Here is a 21,895-nt window from a genome sequence, read left to right as displayed (position 1 = left end):
TTGACACATTAGGCTTTAAAGGAAAAAGGTGTTGGGATCAAGCTGGGAATCAGAAAATGTAGGACTGAGATATTCCTCTGCATAATTATTAAGACATGGGTTTGGCTTAGATCAGGTGACGAACAAGTGGTTAAAGTTGTGGGCTTGTGACCAGAGGATCCTCTGGTCCAATCTCTGTCAGAGCAGAGTATCACTCAGGGCCCTTGGGCAATGTCCTTAATACCCAAGTGTTCCCTGATGTGTAGTGAGTGCTTTGTCTGGCAGCCCCCTGGAAATGGTGTGTGAATGTGAGGCATCACTGTAAAGCACTATAAACATGTAGTCCATTTAACTGCTTGTTCTGTGAGGAACAAACTGAAACTGCAGAGCATTTGTTTTATGAGTGTATTTTTGTCAGAGCTTTTTGATAATGTATACATTCCCCAAATTTATGTCACAAAACATTTTTATTCGTATTCTAAAAACAATCACACGACCTAGCCAATAATTCTTGCATACAGATTCTCAATTGCAAAACCAAATTTCTACATTTTCCACAAAGCGCTTTGCCATTATTTTTCCCCATTTCTGAAACATATGCAAACTGCTTCACTGATTTAATTATTGTTACGTAATGTGACCTCTGATCAAATGACTGCAGAATGTGTTGCAGGTGAGACAGTGACACTCAGATGATTAGGAAGAGTTCCTGAAAAACCTCAAAGATCAGGGGGGAAGTGGCTCCTGGTCACTCCCCCCTCCTCCCCTCTGGATGGATTCGGTTGGAGAGGAGCGGTGGCTCCCGCATCTGAACAACCGTAACAGCGGAGGCGTTCAGTTTGCTCCTCCTCCCTTGAGGCTTCCCGCCGGCAAACGGCAGAGAAACCAGACGCTTGCACCCTGCGCTCCTGCGCCACACGCGCGCTCACCTGCTGAAAACCGTGTGCCAGCGATCATGACGCACCACAAAAATCAGACACTTTATGAGACTTCTCCGGAGAGTCTGCCATGATGTGACGCGAGGGTCTCCTCGGTGGATCGTGGGTGTCACATCTGTCACCACACGATGATGTCATTATTCCTTTCAGACGGATCTGCGCTCTGATGCTGCGCCGCGCGCGTTCATCTGCCTCCCAAACTTGGACCGCAGCCTCCGTTTGCGCAGAATTCGCGCTCTGCGAACCTCTGGTGGGCAAAAGTCACGTGGACGCCGCGTCGTGGAACTCTCAGTCGAACTGTTCCCAACTTTTCCTCTGCGGATGTGGAACTGCGCTGCGAATCGAAAGTGTTTTCTGAGATTTTACCTGCAGCCGGTTTAACGACGTGATGCTGAGCCGTGTCGCCTCCACGAGATGCGGACGCGCTGGGAGACAGATGGGATCGTGAACTATGTGGACAGGTCCGTGAGGATTTAGTCGCTGCTGTCCGCTGGTCTATGGAGACGAGCAGCCCGAGGACGGCGGGAGGAACGCGGGAGGCGCCGGTGAATTCCTCACCGGCGGTGGCGGCCAACGCGGAGGGAGAGGAGATCGAGGTTTTGGAGAGTACCGACGTCCTTCCAGAGGCCCCAGAGGACGTAAGTCTGCACACAGTTGCTGATCCGCTCAGAGTTTGACCATTACGCACAGCTTCTAGGAAATATGACGCACGAATTAACAGCCATGACGTGACAGCTGCAGCCCATGTGTACATTATGCGCATCCACAGTAATACAAGTAGCACTAAATGACTAGTTAGTGCACCTGCTGACATCACTCACATTACTCCCAGACTTTATTATATGGCTGCGTTCACATTATCACCTGAAGTGACCAGAATCAAATTGTTTTTGTTAATGACATGATCAGATACTGGCTTCATGCATGGGAGGTCTTCTGATAGTGGAGCAGATAACTGTAACAATCCTTCATTTCTGTAATCAAGCACCAAAACTGGCACACATACTCCTTAGATACTCTTTTGATGAAAACCAACGGGCCACTTGAATTTTCAGTAGGTGACCAGGTAGGGGCAATTGAAAAATTACACGAGTCAAACTTTTAAAATCATCCAATCATATTGAAAACTAATCTGATCATAAAGATTCAAAAAAGGTAAAAAGTGGTGCAAATTATTGGTTGAGCTAACAGGATTGATACATAGTTTTGACTGTGTTGAATGTTTGGTCTCCAAAGTAAAGGTCAAACAATGTCAATGCTCATTGGGTTCTATGACATGTGACATATGTTACGCCGTAACATGACAACTAAGCATGACACGGTGGAAACTGTTCCTTTTTAAAACCTTATTAACTCAACCAATAATTTGCACCACATTTTATCAAAATTGGAGCAACTTTAACTTTTGACCCCTGTACAAACTGAAATTGACCTTTGCCACCATTCTTGCCGTTTTTTTTTAACCCCGTAACTAGATAACATTCAGTCATAAATAGTCCAAGCTTTTGAAATCTTGATAATCAGACAAATAATGTGGTATAGGTTTCAATATGATTGGAGCATTTTTAAATTTTGACCCCTGTGTGTTTCTTCATTGACCCCTACCTGGCCGCCTGTTGAAAATTCAAGTGGCCAGTTGTTGTTTTTTGTTTTGTTTTGCTTTTTCCCCAAAAAGAATAATGTCTAAGGAGCATCTGTGCCAAATTTGGTGTTTGTTTCACCATTTGAAAGATTCCTCTATAAAAAGTATTTTATCTGCTGCAATATGACTAAGGGCTCAGATGTTTACTTGTGGGTGTCAGGGTTTTTTACACTTACTGCAATATTTTGAACATGATGGTTTAACAAAATGAAACCTTGAAGAAAACATTTCACTGTTTTGAAATGCTACAAATGCTTCCAAAATGACTCACTTCCTGCACTATTTTGCATGTGCTGTCAGAAATTATGCTTAAAACTAAAACTGCACAAAATGAAACATTTAAGGAAGTAATTGTTTTGAAACGCTCAAAAATTTAAATGGACCATTTGCTTAAAAATGATTTGGTGCAATAAAACATCCCAAAACACAAAATAAACACAAATTAATTTTGTGCAATTTTAAAAAACTGCACAAAATGAAACATGTAAGAAAATGATTGTTTGAAGGAAAAAAAAACGCTAAATAAACCATTTGCTTCCAGAAATGATTCAGTACTATGAAAGACCCTAAAACACTTCAGAAAATAATTTGTTTCAAATTGCATCAATACAAAGTTATACCAACTGCGTCATTAAATAATTGTTTGTTTTAAAATGCTCACAAATACAAAACAAATCTTTCATGCAATATTCGGCATATGTGATAGCGGAAATTAGGCTTTTAAACTCTTTGAAAAAAATTTATGCAGCACCAGATCATGTCACTTCACAGTGCTGTGCATGAGTACAACCTTCCCCACCTCATGAGCAAGCATATAGTGGCAGCAGTGATGAGAAAGAAACTCCATTAGCATTGAACAAAATTAACAATTTGAGAAAAGATTCATACTTTTGAAATATTAAAATCTAATGAAACTCTTTCAGGAAATGATCAATGATTCATTGTTTTAAAATGCCTGAAACAACAGTAAACCACTGGCTTCAGAAAATGACTCATGGTTTCTAAAATGTTCAACACACTAAATTATCCAGTTGTTTTATAAAGCATGTCACTGTTTTGAGTTACTCAAACAACTAAAACAAGGAACTGCTTCAGAAAATGAGTGTTTTAAATGCTTGAAATGCCAAATAATCCAACTATTTTAGAAAATGATTGTCTTGAAATACCTGAAACATAAAGTGAACTGTTCTGAAGTGTTTTGACACTGTTGAAAAACTAAATTAGCCAATAGCTTTAGAAAATATTTCAATATTTTATAACTAGACTCTAGAACTCTATGACTGTAACATGTGTTAGATCACAAGAGTTACCCCCCCCCCCCCCCAAAAAAAAGTTATTTTTCTGGCTACGCCCCTGTTCTAAAGAGCCATTCAAGCTAAACTGAAAAGTGGGTGCACCCAGTCCTGACCTAGGTCAAGAGTTGGGTCATGTCTGACGCGTGTGTGAAACAAACACTGACTTGACCCACATCACGATGTGGGTGTGAACGATGTATAAGTCACTTGTGTGAATTATGACTGATCGCTTAGCAAACACATGGCCCGAGGTCACATGCAGATCAGATATGCAAGTTGCATGAATATAGTAAGAAAAATCCATATTTTCCATATTCCTCAGAAAAGATCAGATCTATGTCACATACAAAGGGAAAAAAAAAAACCCCATCAGGTTTACTGATTTAGCCCACTGGTAATGTGAATGCAGCCTAAGAGATCTCGTCCATGTGCTGATCTGCATTCGGTGCTGTTATTCTTTTCTGTGGCTCATTGATCACAGCGATCAGAGAACAGCATGTGACTGCAACACTGCAGTTAAACCACGTACATGCAAAGAGACCTGTCGCCTTCCAAACAGGTGCTTCAGTCTTTCCTGACACCTGTTCATATTTTTTTCTCCCCTCATCTCACTTGTTCTTTTTCTCTCTCTCTCTCTCTCTCTCTCTCTCTTCTTGTCTCAGCAATGGAAGTCTCTCTTTGACAAGGTACGTACATGCTGCAGCCACCTGTAACATGCATGTGTGTCTGCCTCAGCACTCAGTCCCTGTGTGAGTCTCCTCTGATTTATCAGCAGGATGAGTTTAAACCAGAGGTTCTCAACCTGGGGGTCGGTTCCAAGATAGATTAAAGGGGGCCATTGGTTGACAGGAAAATTCTGCTGCATTCAATTATGTCAATGTTCACTGACTTCTCTAATCTTTGCTTGTTTTGTGTGTGTGTATGTACACACACACACACACACATATATATATATATATTCTATAGGTATTTATAAGTATGTTATGGTCTTTAAAACTTCACATTAAAGCAAAAAGATATGTTTGCTAATTTGGTCAGTTTAGAATTGGATGTGTTTGAGTCCCGTTGATACAACCCCTGGCAATAATTATGGAATCACCGGCCTCGGAGGATGTTCATTCAGTTGTTTAATTTTGTAGATCCCAGACATGACACAAAACTAAAGTCATTTCAAATGGCAACTTTCTGGCTTTAAGAAACACTATAAGAAATCAGGAAAAAAAATTGTGGCAGTCAGTAACGGTTACTTTTTTAGATCAAGCAGAGGGAAAAAAAATATGGACTCACTCAATTCTGAGGAATAAATTATGGAATCACCCTGTAAATTTTCATCCCCAAAACTAACACCTGCATCAAATCAGATCTGCTCGTTAGTCTGCATCTAAAAAGGAGTGATCACACCTTGGAGAGCTGTTGCACCAAGTGGACTGACATGAATCATGGCTCCAACACGAGAGATGTCAATTGAAACAAAAGAGAGGATTATCAAACTCTTAAAAGAGGGTAAATCATCACGCAATGTTGCCAAAGATGTTGGTTGTTCACAGTCAGCTGTGTCTAAACTCTGGTCCAAATACAAACAACATGGGAAGGTTGTTAAAGGCAAACATACTGGTAGACCAAGGAAGACATCAAAGCATCAAGACAGAAAACTTAAAGCAATATGTCTCAAAAATCAAAAATGCACAACAAAACAAATGAGGAACGAATGGGAGGAAACTGGAGTCAACGTCTGTGACCAAACTGTAAGAAACCGCCTAAAGGAAATGGGATTTACATATAGAAAAGCTAAACGAAAGCCATTATTAACACCTAAACAGAAAAAAACAAGGTTACAATGGACTAAGGAAAAGCAATCATGGACTGTGGATGACTGGATGAAAGTCATATTCAGTGATGAATCTCGAATCTGCATTGGGCAAGGTGATGATGCTGGAACTTTTGTTTGGTGCCGTTCCAATGAGATTTATAAAGATGACTGCCTGAAGAGAACATGTAAATTTCCACAGTCATTGATGATATGGGGCTGCATGTCAGGTAAAGGCACTGGGGAGATGGCTGTCATTACATCATCAATAAATGCACAGGTTTACGTTGATATTTTGGACACTTTTCTTATCCCATCAATTGAAAGGATGTTTGGGGATGATGAAATCATTTTTCAAGATGATAATGCATCTTGCCATAGAGCAAAAACTGTGAAAACATTCCTTGCAAAAAGACACATAGGGTCAATGTCATGGCCTGCAAATAGTCCGGATCTTAATCCAATTGAAAATCTTTGGTGGAACTTGAAGAAAATTGTCCATGACAAGGCTCCAACCTGCAAAGCTGATCTGGCAACAGCAATCAGAGACAGTTGGAGCCAGATTGATGAAGAGAACTGTTTGTCACTCATTAAGTCCATGCCTCAGAGACTGCAAGTTGTTATAAAAGCCAGAGGTAGTGCAACAAAATACTAGTGATGTGTTGGAGCGTTCTTTTGTTTTTCATGATTCCATAATTTTTTCCTCAGAATTGAGTGATTCCATATTTTTTTCCCTCTGCTTGGTCTAAAAAAGTAACCGTTACTGACTGCAATTTTTTTTCCTGATTTCTTATAGTGTTTCTTAAAGCCGGAAAGTTGCCATTTGAAATGACTTTAGTTTTGTGTCATGTCTGTGATTTTTGCCAGGGGTTGTATGAAACGATCAGTATGACTGTGTGGGTGAGCGCACTCAGCACCAGTAACGTGTTGCTCGTCTTCATTTCAACGCTGATTAGACAAATGTATTTTTAGGTCACCATCTTGCCAAAAGTGCAGCTTTAAATCCTGCTTCCTGCTGGGTAACAATCACGGGCCCGATGTGTAACCAGACCTGAGCTTTGTCGCACCAAGCTCCTGCAGAGTGGAGAGAGTCTGAGGCGGCCGTGGGCGTGTCACCCGCTGACATTGACCTCAGTAACACAATTACAGCGATACATAATCCTGGATGTATTGATCTGTCAGCCAAAGCGATCTCACAGCATACACACTGTGACTGGATCCCAGGAGAAGAGAAACACAGACTGGCTGATGGTGCAAGCAGCAGGCTGAACTAACAGAAGGCAGCCCCCCCCCCACCAGGCACCACACAGCACCTGCCCACGCTGGGGCCCCCTGCTTTCTCCTGAGGGGAATTGTGTGTGGGTGTGGATGTGACAGCAGGTCAATGGGGGAGCGATGGGTTGAGTCGGAGGCTCGTGTCAGGCTCACTCTTTCAGTGGCACACCGCCGTCCCGTGGGATTATGGGAAACACTGGCTGCCGTGTGTTTCTGTGTGTGTGCATATTGAACAGGCAGCAGCCGGGCCTCTCGGTTCATTTTCTCTATGTGTGCGGCGTTGCTTTGAATATCCTCAAGTGGACTTCACTCAAAGGAAATAAAAATGGTGAGGTGGCTGCCTGGTCTGGCAACAACAAATGTCCTTTCAGTCTTTTGTCCTCCGTCCTCACAATGAGTTGCTCCATTTGTCAAGGGGCTGACCTCAGAGCTGCTTCTGAAGAGAAATGATGGGCCACTGAACACTAGGAAAAGGAGGATTTCTAACCAGTCTGGCAACCTGTGTCACTGCATGAGAGACAAAAGATAAATCACACCCTCACACAAAGAGCAAGGCGTTTATTTGTCAAATATAAATTGACGCACCATAAAGCGCATCTGCACATTTTCCTCCAGTGGTATGTGCAGTTTAGTTTAATGTTGAGTTAAATTTAGTGATGTTTCTGAGGACGTGTGTGTGTGTGTGTGTGTGTGTGTGTGTGTGTGTGTGTGTGTGTGTGTGTGTGTGTGTGTGTGTGTGTGTGTGTGTGTGTGTGTGTGTGTGTGTGGTGGGGTGGGTGGTGAGAAATAATAGTCCCAGCAGAAAATTAACATTTTGCCATTCAAAATTGTGCCCATAGTACCATTGAAATATTGTTTATATGGTCCCAGTGTGTGTGTGTGTGTGTGTGCTCACTGAGCAAGAGTATTGCAGCTGCTGAAAGTAAATAATTTCCGAGTCACATTTTTATATATATTTCCATAGTAGCAGTGTAAAGGGTGTCTGTGATGCCCCACAACTTGTTTGGATTACTCTCATTTTCAGGATGTCCCAGAGAGCAGATAAATCTAATCTGAGCCTGTGCGAACAGTAAAATCGGCTGGAAAGAAGCGGCACCGAAATGAAAGTAAAATGAAAAGCTGTAATTGGAGACTGAGAGATGAAGATATTGATGTTTTCTCCTGTGTTAATCAAATGTGACCTATCTATATCATCAGCATTCTGTCCTGTTCTTGTCGTCAGGGCTGCTTCCACAGCAGCGGGAAGGCTGTGTTATATTGTTAATCTTCTTTTTTGTTTAGGATATGGCTTTCCTCCAACTTCTTTAAAGCAACTCAGATTGCATGGCATCAATTTTACAGGCTCCTGTGTGAACTTTGGACATACAGCTATCAATTTCTGGGTTCAAAACCAACGGGGCTGCAATCAAAGTGCTGCGTTGCTCTGTTCGCTTTCCCCATCACTCCTCTGTCCATCCCCAGAGAGGATTTTGTTGCTGTATAAGTGCTTTCGTCGTCTCCTTGCAGGAAGCAAGACAGCAAACCTCAGAATGCTTTGACTCATGTTCCTCGTCTCTTGAAACAAACACGAGGGCTGAACACAGCCAGAAGTGACGTCTGATGAGGCAGAGGAGATGCTGTTTGGAGAAGAAGCGCTGCAGCGTGTTCTCGCTCCATCACAATCAAAGTCGTCTTCTTCTATTTGTCCTTTACGTTTGTACGTACATGTTGTGATGTAGTCTGCAGTTGCTGTCCGATTATGTGCCTCATCCAAGGAGGAAATGAACAGAAGGAAACAGGATGTGTTTTCAAGCTGTCACCTCATACAGTTGTGCTCAAAAGTTTACATACCCTGGCAGAATTTTATTTATTTATTTATTAATTTTTTGGCCATTTTGCAGAGAATATGAGTGATAACACAAACTCTTTTTTTTGTGTGTGTGGTTGGGTGAAGCCATTTATCATGAAACAGTTGTGTTTACGTTTTTGTCCCTCTGCTGTGGACACAATACACAGAAACCGGGGAAGTGACGTCCTAAATGCAGAAGAAGCACACATGTGACCAGGAGGTCATAGGTGCAGTTCCACAATTAGAAAATCATGTCCTTAATCCCCAAGTTACTGTCAGTGTGCAGTTTAACTCCATTTGTTGAATTCTTCATTGAAATAATTGTTGAAATTGTGGCATTACAAATTTGTGGAGGGTGTGACTATAAAGCGCTTTCAGTGTCTGCATCTTGATTGCATCTGCACATGTGATGCCAACACCATATGGTTGGTGTATCCAGATAAAAAGATAAACTAGGTCTTTTTTTTTTTTTTTTGCTTTGTTTTTTGGGGTTGTTGAGTGCATATATTTGCATATTGATGAGGACTAGACTTTGCTTGATGACTCATTAACAACACATTGTAGACTCTTGACACTTACACTATTGGTACCACTGTTGGAGATTTAGGTTTGTTTGGTGCATAGATTTGCATATCAGTTCTTATCATATATACATACAGTACTTTGCAAATGTTTTAGGCACATTTAATGCAACATAAAAGCATTTAAAATGATGCAAACCTGATAAATATTCATAAATAAATGTGTGATGAATTTAAACTTTAATGACAATGAATATGAAAATTGGGTACTATTTTCTGGTGATTTTTCAGTATATAATGTAAGTGGCACTAGAGTAGTATAAGTCGCAGGACCTCAAAAACTATTTTAAGAAAAATGTGAATTAAAATATGAGTAACTGTGTTTTACAATTATTTTCATTTTGCATGATCATTTGCAACTGTGTCTGGGGGGCAACATGGTGGAGTAGTGGTTAGCAGAGTTGCCTCACAGCAAGAAGGTCGTGGGTTCGATTCCCACCTGTGGCCTTTCTGTGTGGAATTTGCATGTTCTCCCTGTGTTTGTGTGGGTTCCCTCTGAGTGCTCCGGCTTCCTCCCACATCCAAAGACATGCAGGTTAGATGGATTGGAAACTTTAAATTGTCCGTAGGTGTGCATGTGGGTGTGAATGTGTTTGTTTGTCTATATGTGGCCCTGTGACAGGCTGGCGTTCTGTCCAGGGTGTACCCCGCCTCATGCCCTATGACTGCTGGGATAGGCTCCAGCCCCTCGTGACCCTTAATTAGAGTAAGCAGGTTTAGAAATGGATGGCTGGCTAAAATATTTGCACAGTATGTGTGTGCTTGTATATACAGGGTTGGGTAGGATTACTTTGAAATGTAATCAGATTACAAGTAATCCAAATGTATGTACATACATACATGTAATCCACATGTAGTATTCTTTCAAAGTAATCCTACAAAACCTTGCATATATATGAGACAGGTTGTGCTATGTGCATGTGGGCAGTTCTCTTTACGTTGGCAGCGTGCGCCCACTGACATGGTGAAATACATTGTGTGCTCACAGCGCTTAGCATTAAACACCGTCACATGGTTGCATACTTTCATACAAGCACTTTCCTTTAATTTCTTACTTAATGATCTAAAGCATCTGAATTCACCGCCTGAAATGCTCAGTAGAATTGCACACATGAAAGTCTTATAGGAATTTAAAGTAGGTGGGGGGACTCGGTGTTTACGTCTATCTAGAAAACAATGTGGCACATGATTCATGACCATCTCAACAGGTAATGGCAGACTCCAGCTCGTGTCATTAATTAAAACAAATAGATATTCAACAGTGTGGAAACCACCTATTCCTAGTGGGACTCGTGTTTTTCCTTTGTCTTTCAGTACGCTTGTCAGAGTTTTATGCACATCACGTGGCTCCTTCTCTGTTTTATTAAGTGCATTTCAGACACACGGTTCACCTGCTGGCTGGTAATGATTCAACATGTTCTCCTGCCACATGCACTCACTTCTACTTGCATTAATAGTAACAGTTTAAAACTGTGAGGTTCTGTGTGCAATATGTCTTATGGCATGAGCAGAGAGTGCAGCTGATACCTCTTACTCGATGTTTCATTTTTCTTAATTTCAGAAATAATGCATCAGGTCCACGGCTTCATTGAATCAGAGAAGAAAGCAATTCCTAAACTTGTTTTGTCGTCCTCCCATTTGGAAGTCTCTCTCTCTCTCTTTCTCTGTGTGTGTGTGTGTGTGTGTGTGTGTGTGTGTATATATATATCAGTCATAAATCTCAGATGACATCCCCATGAAGTGCTTGAATTTTTATTTGACCTTTAATTATACTTGGGGACAAGAAAAGGTTTGCTTATTTCTGCAACAGTTTGAAGTACAAGTCCTTTATATGGTGTATTTATATATTTACATTTATGTATCTTAATTGGAGTAAGCGTGTGTGTGTGTGTGTGTGTGTGTGTGTGTGTGTGTGTGTGTGTGTGTGTGTGTGTGTGTGTGTGTGTGTGTGTGTGTGGAGTGAGTGACTGCATGCATGCTCTTATAGAGAGGCTGGGGGTATTCTTGTGATACTTGCACCATAGGTATTACTTGTGAAGCAGATGAGTTGATTCATTTTAGAATTGTTTGACATCTGTGACAGACTGGTATCCTGTCCAAAGTGTACCTTGCCTATCATCCTGTGACTGCTGGGATTGGTTCAAGCCTCTTCCATGACCCTTGACTGCAGTAAGGGGGTATAGAAAACGAATTAAAAATGAAAAAAAAAAAAAATACATTCACAATATATGGCACACACGTGATACTTACACCATAGGCATTGCCTGGGAATGAGATGTGATTTTAGGATTGTTTGATGCAAATATTTCCATATTAATGACAAAACCATTTCTCTGTCAAAATGGTACATTAGTGATAGACTGGCATCCTGTCCAGGGTGTACCCTGCCTCTTGCCTTACGACTGCTGGGATCCAGCTGCCCCCCCCCCCCCCCCCCGACCCTCAACTGCAGTAAGGGGGGTATAGAAAATGAATTCAGTATGAAAGTAGTACATGAACACTACATGGTAGACACTTGATACTTGCAAAGCAGATGAGGTGAGAGTCAAAAATACTTTATGATAAAATTATATACTCAGAATATATGTACTGTAGCAGCATTATCTACAGTATATTCTGGTGACACAAACAGGGTGAGATTTGCAAATATGTCATTTAGGTGTTACTTTGTCCAAAGTGTTCCAGTGATGAATCTTAGAATGCTTAAAAATAGGCTTCATATTCAGAATGTAAATATATTGTTGATATAGATGTGACGGTCTTGTGCATATGCTAATTGCTGTCTGAGGTAACTGGAGTGTAAATGTAATTTCTCCACTGTGAGATCAATAAAGTATATCTAATCTAATTACACTGTTAATTTGCAAACAATAATATCAATCAAAATTTTAGAATACACAAAACATGGCGAGATGTTAGGCAAGTCAAGTCCCCGTAATTGTTGACTGTAATTGTTCTCATGAATATTTTTATACCAGTAAACCCCCCCCCCCCCACACACACACACACACTCACACTCACACTCGTTCTGTGATCCCCTAAAGGGGGCCATGACCCTCAGTTTGTTGTCTTGTGTCCAAAATTTAAGCATGATGTCATATTTGGAAAAAACATAAAAAAAACAGTGGTTGCTCTGCAAGATCTTTTTTCTTTAGTTTGGAGATGGAGGATTAACATTTTATTCTGTTCTCGTACATAACTCTGTTGCATTATTTCAAATGTTTTTAATTTTAACCATAATTTTAATATTACAGCATTAAATATCAGAGATGCTGGATGATATTTCTCAGTGATGAACACACGTTCCTGTATCCTATAACAGTATTTCTTCTTTATGACATAATGATGCGCTCCTTCATTCTAATTGCTGAAACATTCACAGGTGGTGGGGGTCACGGTCTGCTGACCTTTTCGAACATCACACCAATGACTGACAGCAGCTGAGTGCAAACTGAAAGACGGTAACACGGCCGTGTTAACGCAAACTGGGTGGCCATAGAATTAGCTGCAACACCACCGAGCCTGATTGAGTTAAGGAGTGTGTGAGCTGTGTGTTTCTGAAATAACAGACGTTTTCATTGATAGGTGTAATCTGAGCTCATCTCTCTCCAGCTCAGCTCAAAATAGATTTCCTTAATGAAAGGCACAGTTCCAGTTGGCAGAGTGTGAACACAGTCTCTGCCTTTATGCTGCGGTAAAAATAGCTGCTGTCGATCTGTAAACAGCAACGGCAAGAGACGACGTGCCAGTTTAGTCATAATTGGCGGCTGTGTGTGTGTGTGTGTGTGTGTGCACACTCATCGGCGCAGTTTGATAAAACTGAAGTGTCTCTTGTGATAGCTGAATAAACCAATTTGCCAGCCCCCATATGCTTTGTGTGTGTGTGTGTGTGTGTGTGTGTGGTGCCAGGCCGAGAAAGATGAAAGTGTTGCTTGTGATCAGTGAGATCAACACTTGCTAAACGTGTGAAAGTGTCAATGTTGGAAAGTGAGAATGCACGCTGCATTTAGGATCAGACTCCATGTGAGATTTGAATAATGAAATTACCTGTAGCATCTGTGTTTTACACAGCCTAAGGGCCCTGTCCCACTGGTGAGAGGATTAATTGCGCATGAATTGAGTACACAAATTGCGGGCATTTGTTGTCGTCTGCATGAAAAATGGCTAAAAATGACAAATGTCCCAGTATGAATTACGGATATATTAATAATATATAGCGAATATATGATGAACAGTCACGGTTATATAACGCATGTAGTGAGGAAACTGATCCGACGCATTGAGATTATCACGGCAGTATTACGGGTGTATTATGAATGCATTGCGCACGTGTTGCACGTGCATGGCATCTGCATTGCGGTCATAAAATAAGCGCACTCGCTCCTTTCGGCATCACTATTCACACCAACAATACAACCTCTGGAGCATTTGCTCGACTTTACAAGTTGATCACAGAGTTAATGTTCATGTTGTCATGCGAGGGTTAACTGTTCATGAGTTTGGGGAGCCGGAGGGGGGAAGCCGCTCGGGTTATGAGACTTTTTTTTCTTTTTTTTTTTGAGATTGTCACAGTTGTGGGTAAACAGCAACTCTTCCTTTTGTTGGTGTTAAATAAAAGTCCTGGATTGCAGCAGCTATTACATCTTTGTGGATTTACACAGCCGGACCGGCACTGGCTGGCAGGTATGCGTATGTCGCTTTCTGCCACACTTTGGGTTTACGTGACGTGTTTGTTATGCATTCACAGATTGTCCGCAAAGCAGATGTAACAAAAAATGCTTTATTCATGGCCAATCTGTATGCATTCGCTACAACTTATTATAGTTTGTGATGTGGACATGATGGGCACGATATATATCTGTTTTACACACTGTCCCGGTCCGCTGCCAAGCCGCAAATCCCTGTCAGTTGCGGATATCAGCGGTTAACGGCAGATATACAGTGCATAGAGTGAGTATGTATTGTGTATGAATTGAGTATATATGGCGTATGTAAGGCGGATGTCGTCCGCATCCAGATTTTTGAACAGCTCAAAAATCCTGGCTGCGGACATGCGTGCCTCTGCGGATGATCACGGACGTGTTCGGATGACGGCCGACTCATACAGGCATGTTACACGGATATTGCGGCTGTTTGGCGAATATGGGCCAATTTTGTGCGCAATCCATATGCAAATCCTCCTAAACGCCAGTGGGACAGGGCCCTAAGTCTGAAATATGTTGTCCTCAATAGACACCAGACAGAGGCTTTGGAAGTGGGGGAATGGGACGTTGGGGACTTGTGAACAAGTTCATTTGTAGCTACATGCAACTTTAACCACAGCTGCTCCTAATTTCGAACATGCATATACTGTAGGATTATTCCATGCCACATGTGCTTTTCCTGTGTTTTTGGTATCAAACAAACAGGGACACCCAGACCAGATAAGGATTGTAACCTGCAGCATTTCCCCTGTAATAGGCCAGGCCAATGAGAATCCCCACCAGACTAGAATTTTTTTTTTTAATCATGCCAATTAAACACAATGCTGATGAAATAATGGCAAATCATGCCAGATATACATTAATTTGCAAATTGATAATCAGCGCTGCAGTGCCAAGCAGTGTTGCCACAGTTACTTTGAAAAAGTAATCCAATTACTGATTACTCCTTGAAAAAGTAACTTAGTTACTTTACTGATTACTCAATTTTAAAATTAACTAAGTTAGATTAAAAGTTAGTTTCAGCAGCTGCCGACAACATCCTCCTGCTTCCTCAACATGAAAATGATAACCTGTTTTTTGCCAATACTCACTTTACAGTCACCCTTTCTTGACTTCAATGAACATAAATACTTGTTTTATAAAAAATTTAAATCAAGACATCTTTCTTGACCTCATATTTAACCGTTGACAGCACTATAACAGTAAAACTTGCCATTTCTAACCTACATTGTTTATAAATGCAACTATTAAATTCTTTTTAACATTTTGTAACATTCAGCATGTGAAACCTGATCACACTGGCTTTATCGCCCAAAGACATGGAACTGATAATGTTCAAAGAGCTTTAAACCTCCAAATAGTTGCACAGAAAAGAAACACCCCATCAGTGCTTCTCAGCTTGGATGCTGAGAAGGCATTTGATCGGGTAGATTGGGGCTTTCTACAACAAACACTAAAACACATGGGCTTCAATGAGGTGTCCATAAAATGGGTCCAAACTTTTTATAATAATCTGAGGTCATGGGTGAGGGTCAATGGTCATTGCTCTGATTATCCCCCCCCCCATTGGGACACGGCACAAGGCAGGGCGAAATTCTTTCTCCCTCTTTATTTGCTCTGAATATAGAACCATTAGCCGAACTTATAAGATCCAACCCTTACATACAGGGAATACGAGATGAATCCAATGTACAACAAACTGTCACTTTTTTGCAGATTATATTTGATTATTTCTGGAGAATCCTATCACTTCTGCTCCATAGTCTTAAAGAATATAGTTTGGTATCAGCTTATAAAATCAACAGTAACAATTCTGAAGCTTTAATGATTTCAGGGGATTGGACATCACAATTGAATAATGTGGTTTCATTCAAACACTCCAAACAAGGGTTCAGATACTTAGGAGTAATTCTCACATCTAAGACCACACTCATTCTCATTTAACTATGATAAATTGCTGAAATAAATTAATACTGACTTAAACAGATGGGATATACTACCACTCTCTCTCGTGGAGAATTGAATGTATAAAAAGACTAGACTATTATTTCTGTTCCAAAACATCCCTGTTTTTATCCCACAATTCACTTTTAAATTATTGAATAAATTAATTAAAAAATTTATTTGGTGAAACAAAAGACCACAAGTACGTCTTAAAATTGTAATGACTCCTACGAAAAATGGAGGATTAAATCTCCCTAATTTAAGACTGTATCATTGGGCAGCCCAAATTAAAGCAATGGTGGCATGGATCATTAGTGATCCAGAGAAGCAGTGGGTCTCTATGGAAGAATATTCATTACCAGGAATTGCCCTAGCACAACTCCCATTTCTCAGCATGCAGGCAATGAAAAAAATTTAAATTACAAATATTTGGGTCAAACATATTTTAACAATTTGGAATAGGATTCAAAAGCAGTTAAAGGGAAAGGTTGTCCTTTCACGAGCTATGCGCATTAGTGAAAATATTGAGTTTCTTCCTTCCCTATCAGACAGGAGTGGTTTTCGTGGGTGGGTCAAGAGGGGACTCATCACACTGAATCAGTTATTTGATGGAAATGTGATTAAATGTTTTGCACAACTACAAGATTTATAGGTATTTACAAATAAGAAGTTACATAACAAAACATACAAACTGGGAACATATTAGAAGAGATTCTACAAAAATAGAAAAACATTTGATCAATTTGGTTGAAAATGCAGGGGTAATGAAAAAATAAATATCATTAATGTACCGAAAATTGTTGATTGATATGTCAGACAACAGGCAACACATAAAACAGCAATGGGAAATGGAGTAAATATCATTTTAGCAGATGTTTGGAGTGATATTTGCTCTGGTTGCCATAGGGGAGTGGGTAGTCAAAGTTGGAAGGAGTTTGATTGGAAGATGAAAATTCAATTTTTCAGAACACCATTAAAGTCCTTCAGCTTCAAAGTAAATATCAGTGACAAATTGTGGATTTGTGGGTGACCAAACTCACATCTTCTGGGACTGTCCCAACATCGTCGTGGCTATCCATCATTGCTGAGGTTGATGGTCTCCTAGTTGTTGGCATGGACTCTTAGGTGACTTAGGAGTCCCAGTCACATAGCGCACTGCCTCCCGCAGGTTGGACAGGTGGGAGTTTCTGCCTGTTGGAGTCTTGAAGTTGCTCTTTTCTTCTTCTTCTTTTCTCTTTTGTGTAGGAGATCCTAGCCTCTTCGAAGGCCTGAGTGCCAAGGTGAATGGCGGATCTCCATTTTGGCCGATCTTTGGCTGCAGTTTCCCAGGTGTTCCAGTTGATGTTGCAATTCTTCAGGTTTCGTTTGAGCAGATCTTTGTATCGCTTCTTCTGTCCTCCCCTGGTTCGGTGGCCCAGTTCCAGTTCGGAGTAGAAGACTTGTTTCGGCAGCCGGTTCTCGTTCATCTGGACTACGTGGCCTGTCCAGCGAAGTTGACTTTTGATGACAAGAGATTCAATGCTAGACAGTTTGGCATCTTCAAGGACGCTGACGTTTATTCTGTAGTCCTCCCAGGTGATGTGGAGGATGCCTCTCAGACAGCGTTGGTGGAAGCGTTCCAGTGCTTTGATGTGGTGACAGTAGGTGGTCCATGTTTCCAAGCCATACAGAAGAGTTGGGATGACAATAGCCTTGTAGACCCTGATCTTGGTCTCAGTTTGGAGGTTTCGGTTCCGAAAGATGCGAGTGCGTAGTCTACCGTAGGCTGCACCGGCGCACTGAAGACGGTGCTGGATTGCCGCATCGATGCCTGCCTTGGACGACACATGGCTACCAAGGTAGGGAAAGTGGTCGATGTTTGAGGGTTCGGCCCTGGAGTACAATGGTTGGAGGTTGTGGATTGGCATCGTTTGGGCGCGGTTGCTGGAGAACCTGCGTTTTCTTCAGGTTGATGTGAAGGCCGAGCTTTGTGTAAGCAAACTTGAAGGCTTCGAGGGTGGTCTGGAGTCCTGCTTCCGTGTGTGATGCGACACTGTTGCCATCTGCGTACTCGAAGTTACAGAGAGATGTTGTCTTGGTCAGGTTCTTGGATCGAAGTCGGCTCAGATTGAAGACCTTCGCGTCCGTCCAGTATCTGATCTTGATCGCTGGTGGGAGTCTGTCTTTAGTCAGGTGGAGGATGGCAGCCATGAAGATGATAAAGAGGGTGGGGGCGATGACACAGCCCTGTTTGACGCCAGAGTTGACTCTGAAAGCATCTGATCTTTCTGCGTTGGCTTGCACGGATGCTGTCATGTCATCATGAAGCAGTCGTACAACCTTGACGAACTTTTCTGGACAGCCGAACTTGGCTAGGATCTCCCAGAGAAGCAGGCGGGAGACGCTGTCGAAGGCTTTCGTGAGGTCGATAAACGCCAGGTACAGTGGGAGGTGTTGTTTGCGGCACTTTTCCTGTAGTTGTCAGACTGTGAAGATCATGTCCGAGGTTCCTCGCGATAAAGCCAGTTTGCCCCAACATACAGAACTACTGGAAGGATATCAAAAACAATGTGGAGAATCTAATGAAAGTGAACATCTCTCTGGACCCTCTCACTTTCTTATTGGATGTTTTTTTTCCAGGCAACTTTTCACAGGATCAAAACTTTCTGCTTCACCTTCTTTTGATGACCGCAAGAAAAATGATCACAATTTATTGGTTGAAACCGAAATTTCCCACAGTTGAACAATGGACACACACAAAAAAAAAATCAAACATTTATATGATGGAACGGCTGACAGCTCAACTTCACTTAAAGGCTCTGGTCTTCGATAGAAGATGGGGGCCAGTTGACTTTCTTAAATTAGAGCATAAGCCTACACCTTGATTTTTTTTTTTTTTTTTTTTTTTTTTTTTTTTTAAATTGTATGTCATTTTTGTGTGATGCCCAGTCTCAGGACAATGTTAATGTTACTGTCTTTGAAATGACAAAGTAAAAAAAGTGAACCTTTTATCTAGGGATGCTGAGGGGGGCCGTGTACGCTGAGCCTATTAAAAATGCTGGCACACACTGTCTAATAAATTAATGCAGCTGTCACAACTTGATTAACCAGCGTATGACGACAGCCCCATTTCCACCCAGTGGTTCGGGTCGGTATTGCACGGTGTGGTGCGGGTCAGAAACAGTCATTTTAGATTTTTTTTTTTTTTCTTTTTTTTAATCTTGGTGGACCACTTTCATTGTGTACAGAATCCTGATAAGTTGACTGGCTGTGGTAAACACTGCCATGAATGAATGAAGTGCTGTCTCATTAAATGTTTAAAGTGCTGTTGATTGATCAGGTCCGCTGATCAGACCTGATCAGGTCATCACAGACCTGAATAATGAAACACTGATGATTTAAATTTTTTAAAGCGCCAGTTGACCGCGATCAGGTGTGAGCTAAATGAAGTGCTGTGTGATCTGTCGGTGTGGTAATCACCAACAGCGATGGTGCTTTAAATGTTTAAACAGCGTATTAATCAGGTGTGACCACACCTGATCGATCAGCCACCCTGATCAATTGATCAGATTGTCTGATGATCACACCAGAGCGACGGTGCTTTAAAGAGTTACAGCGTATTAATCAGGTGTGACCACACCTGATCGATCAGCCACCCTGATCAATCGATCAGATTGTCTGATGATCACACCAGAGCGACGGTGCTTTAAAGAGTAACAGCGTATTAATCAGGTGTGACCACACCTGATCGATCAGCAACCCTGATCCATCGATCAGATTGTCTGATGATCACACCACAGCGACGGTGCTTTAAGAGTTTAAGTCATCACAGTGCTTCTGTGTGATCAGAGCATGTGACACAGGCTTAGAAACGCACCTGGAACAGAAAAACCACCTAGGGACTTGCTTTAAAAGGCTACGTTTGCAGCCACAAATTAAAGTATTTTCAGGGGTCATTTTAAAAAATCAGGAGCTTTATGTAGATTCATGTGCATCTGTGATGGTGAATTGGACTGAAATGAACAGGTCAGATTTACTCAGTGTATGAATGAAACAGTCTGTCCGCATGAGGACCGCAGGTTTCAGCCAATCAGTAGCCAGCATTAATGGACGTAATTAGACTTATGAGTAAATTACAAGAAACTTGTGCCAGCAATCACATGACTACCTACAACTTATGTCCTGCATGTGCGGGACGTATGAGTCACGCCCTGGCATGCATTGAAAATTTTCAGCATGCCCAAAATTTTTTGAGGAACTCAGCTTATAAGGACGTATATCAGTGAGCTTCAGCATGTTCCAACGTGCTCTCAATTCATAAAATTTTACCCTTAACTTATTAGACTTATGCCAGCATTTTTTAATACAATTGGCATATGCTGCCTAAATTGTCAAGGTGTGACAGGGCCTTTAGGTGCATTTTGGTGGGGGAAAAAAGCGTTAGTATTTCTTAACACATTGCGGGTCAGCTGTTTTTAGCAAGGACACACAGACCGACACAGAGTGTTAAAGAAAAGAAAAAGCATAAAAACATCTTTGTAAAGGTCAGTGCAGATGTTCTACCGTGACTGTGCTTTGAGAGACGTCAACTGTTTCTTCAACTTGGAGCTACTGCACAAAACAGCAGATAAAAAGCACGCAACTTGCTGAAAATGGTTGAAGTGGGCCGTTCAAGTCTAACCCCAACCTCCCCCTGGCCATGGGCCAGTTTTAATGCTGCAATCGATTTTAATTTTAATCTGATTACTGAGTTGGAAAGATTAATGCTTTAGATTACTCATTACTGAAAAAAGGTCAGATTAGAGTAATGCATTATTAAGTAATGCATTACCAGCATCACTGGTGCTGAAGCTGTTCCAAAAGAGAGCCTAATGAAGATTCACAGCTCCAATTTTTTTCTGCCACATTGTGCACATAACCAACACAGTTGAGTCCATAGCAATGAACCCATTAGCAGAGGCAGTCACTAACACTGGCCACTTGAACCCCGTTGTCACTAGCTGTCACTTTAATAACCTTTAGAAACTGATGAATTATATATATATATATATATATATATATATATATATATATATATATATATATATATATATATATATATATATATATATATATATATATATATATATATATATATATATATATATATATATATATATATATATATATAAAAAATCACCCTGGTTGTAGTTGTCATGAATGGGGAGAACTTGCTATCAAGACCAGAACCTTTTTTCTTTATTTGGTACCATGCTGTAAACATGTTTATTTCTGCTGTAAAATTGGACATTTTAACATCAGAGTCTGTGGGAATTGAGACACTTTTGGAGCCAGCCTCAAATGGCCATTCCAGGAACTGTACATTGTGGCACTTCCACCTAAGCTTCATTTTTCAACATCAGAAGTTGGCGCTTGGCTGTTGCTTGTGCTGCCAGGAGGCGCGTTCCTTGTTGGAGTGCTGCTGTCTGTTGGTCTGGTAGCAGTTGTTCTCTCACACATTTGAAAACAGAGAATGTGGTCGCACATCCTGTAAAAAAACAAAACAAAAAGAAAACATGAATTTTAAAAAGGTAGATTCAACAGTCTGGTGAGTTATTTATGGTATGATTATAAAGATGTGCTTTTCTTGTACAACCCCTGGCAAAAATTATGGAATCACCGGCCTCAGAGGATGTTCATTCAGTTGTTTAATTTTGTAGAAAAAAAAGCAGATCACAGACATGACACAAAACTAAAGTCATTTCAAATGGCAACTTTTTGGCTTTAAGAAACACTATAAGAAATCAAGAAAAAAAGATTGTGGCAGTCAGTAACGGTTACTTTTTTAGACCAAGCAGAAGAAAAAAAAATATGGAATCACTCAATTCTGAGGAAAAAATTATGGAATCACCCTGTAAATTTTCATCCCCCAAATTAACACCTGC

At 41.0% G+C, this 21,895-nt stretch overlaps 1 protein-coding gene across 2 annotated transcripts in view; it reads left to right on the top strand.

The window, feature by feature from the left end:
- Positions 1–1,290: 1,290 nt before the first annotated feature.
- rhbdl3 (rhomboid, veinlet-like 3 (Drosophila)) overlaps positions 1,291–21,895 on the top strand; it is a 103,139-nt gene continuing 82,534 nt past the window's right edge. For both annotated transcript variants that reach the window (XR_004565193.1, XM_034188004.1), the window contains exons 1-2: positions 1,291–1,555; positions 4,517–4,540. Coding sequence is in view for 1 of the 2 variants with exons in the window: in XM_034188004.1 (XP_034043895.1) it covers positions 1,415–1,555; positions 4,517–4,540 (165 nt within the window). In the remaining variant the exon portion in view is untranslated. The remainder of the gene's footprint in view (positions 1,556–4,516; positions 4,541–21,895) is intronic.

The sequence above is a fragment of the Thalassophryne amazonica genome, chromosome 15, assembly GCF_902500255.1.
Source record: "Thalassophryne amazonica chromosome 15, fThaAma1.1, whole genome shotgun sequence".
Taxonomy (NCBI): domain Eukaryota; kingdom Metazoa; phylum Chordata; class Actinopteri; order Batrachoidiformes; family Batrachoididae; genus Thalassophryne; species Thalassophryne amazonica.
This window is presented reverse-complemented; position numbering and strand designations above follow the sequence as displayed.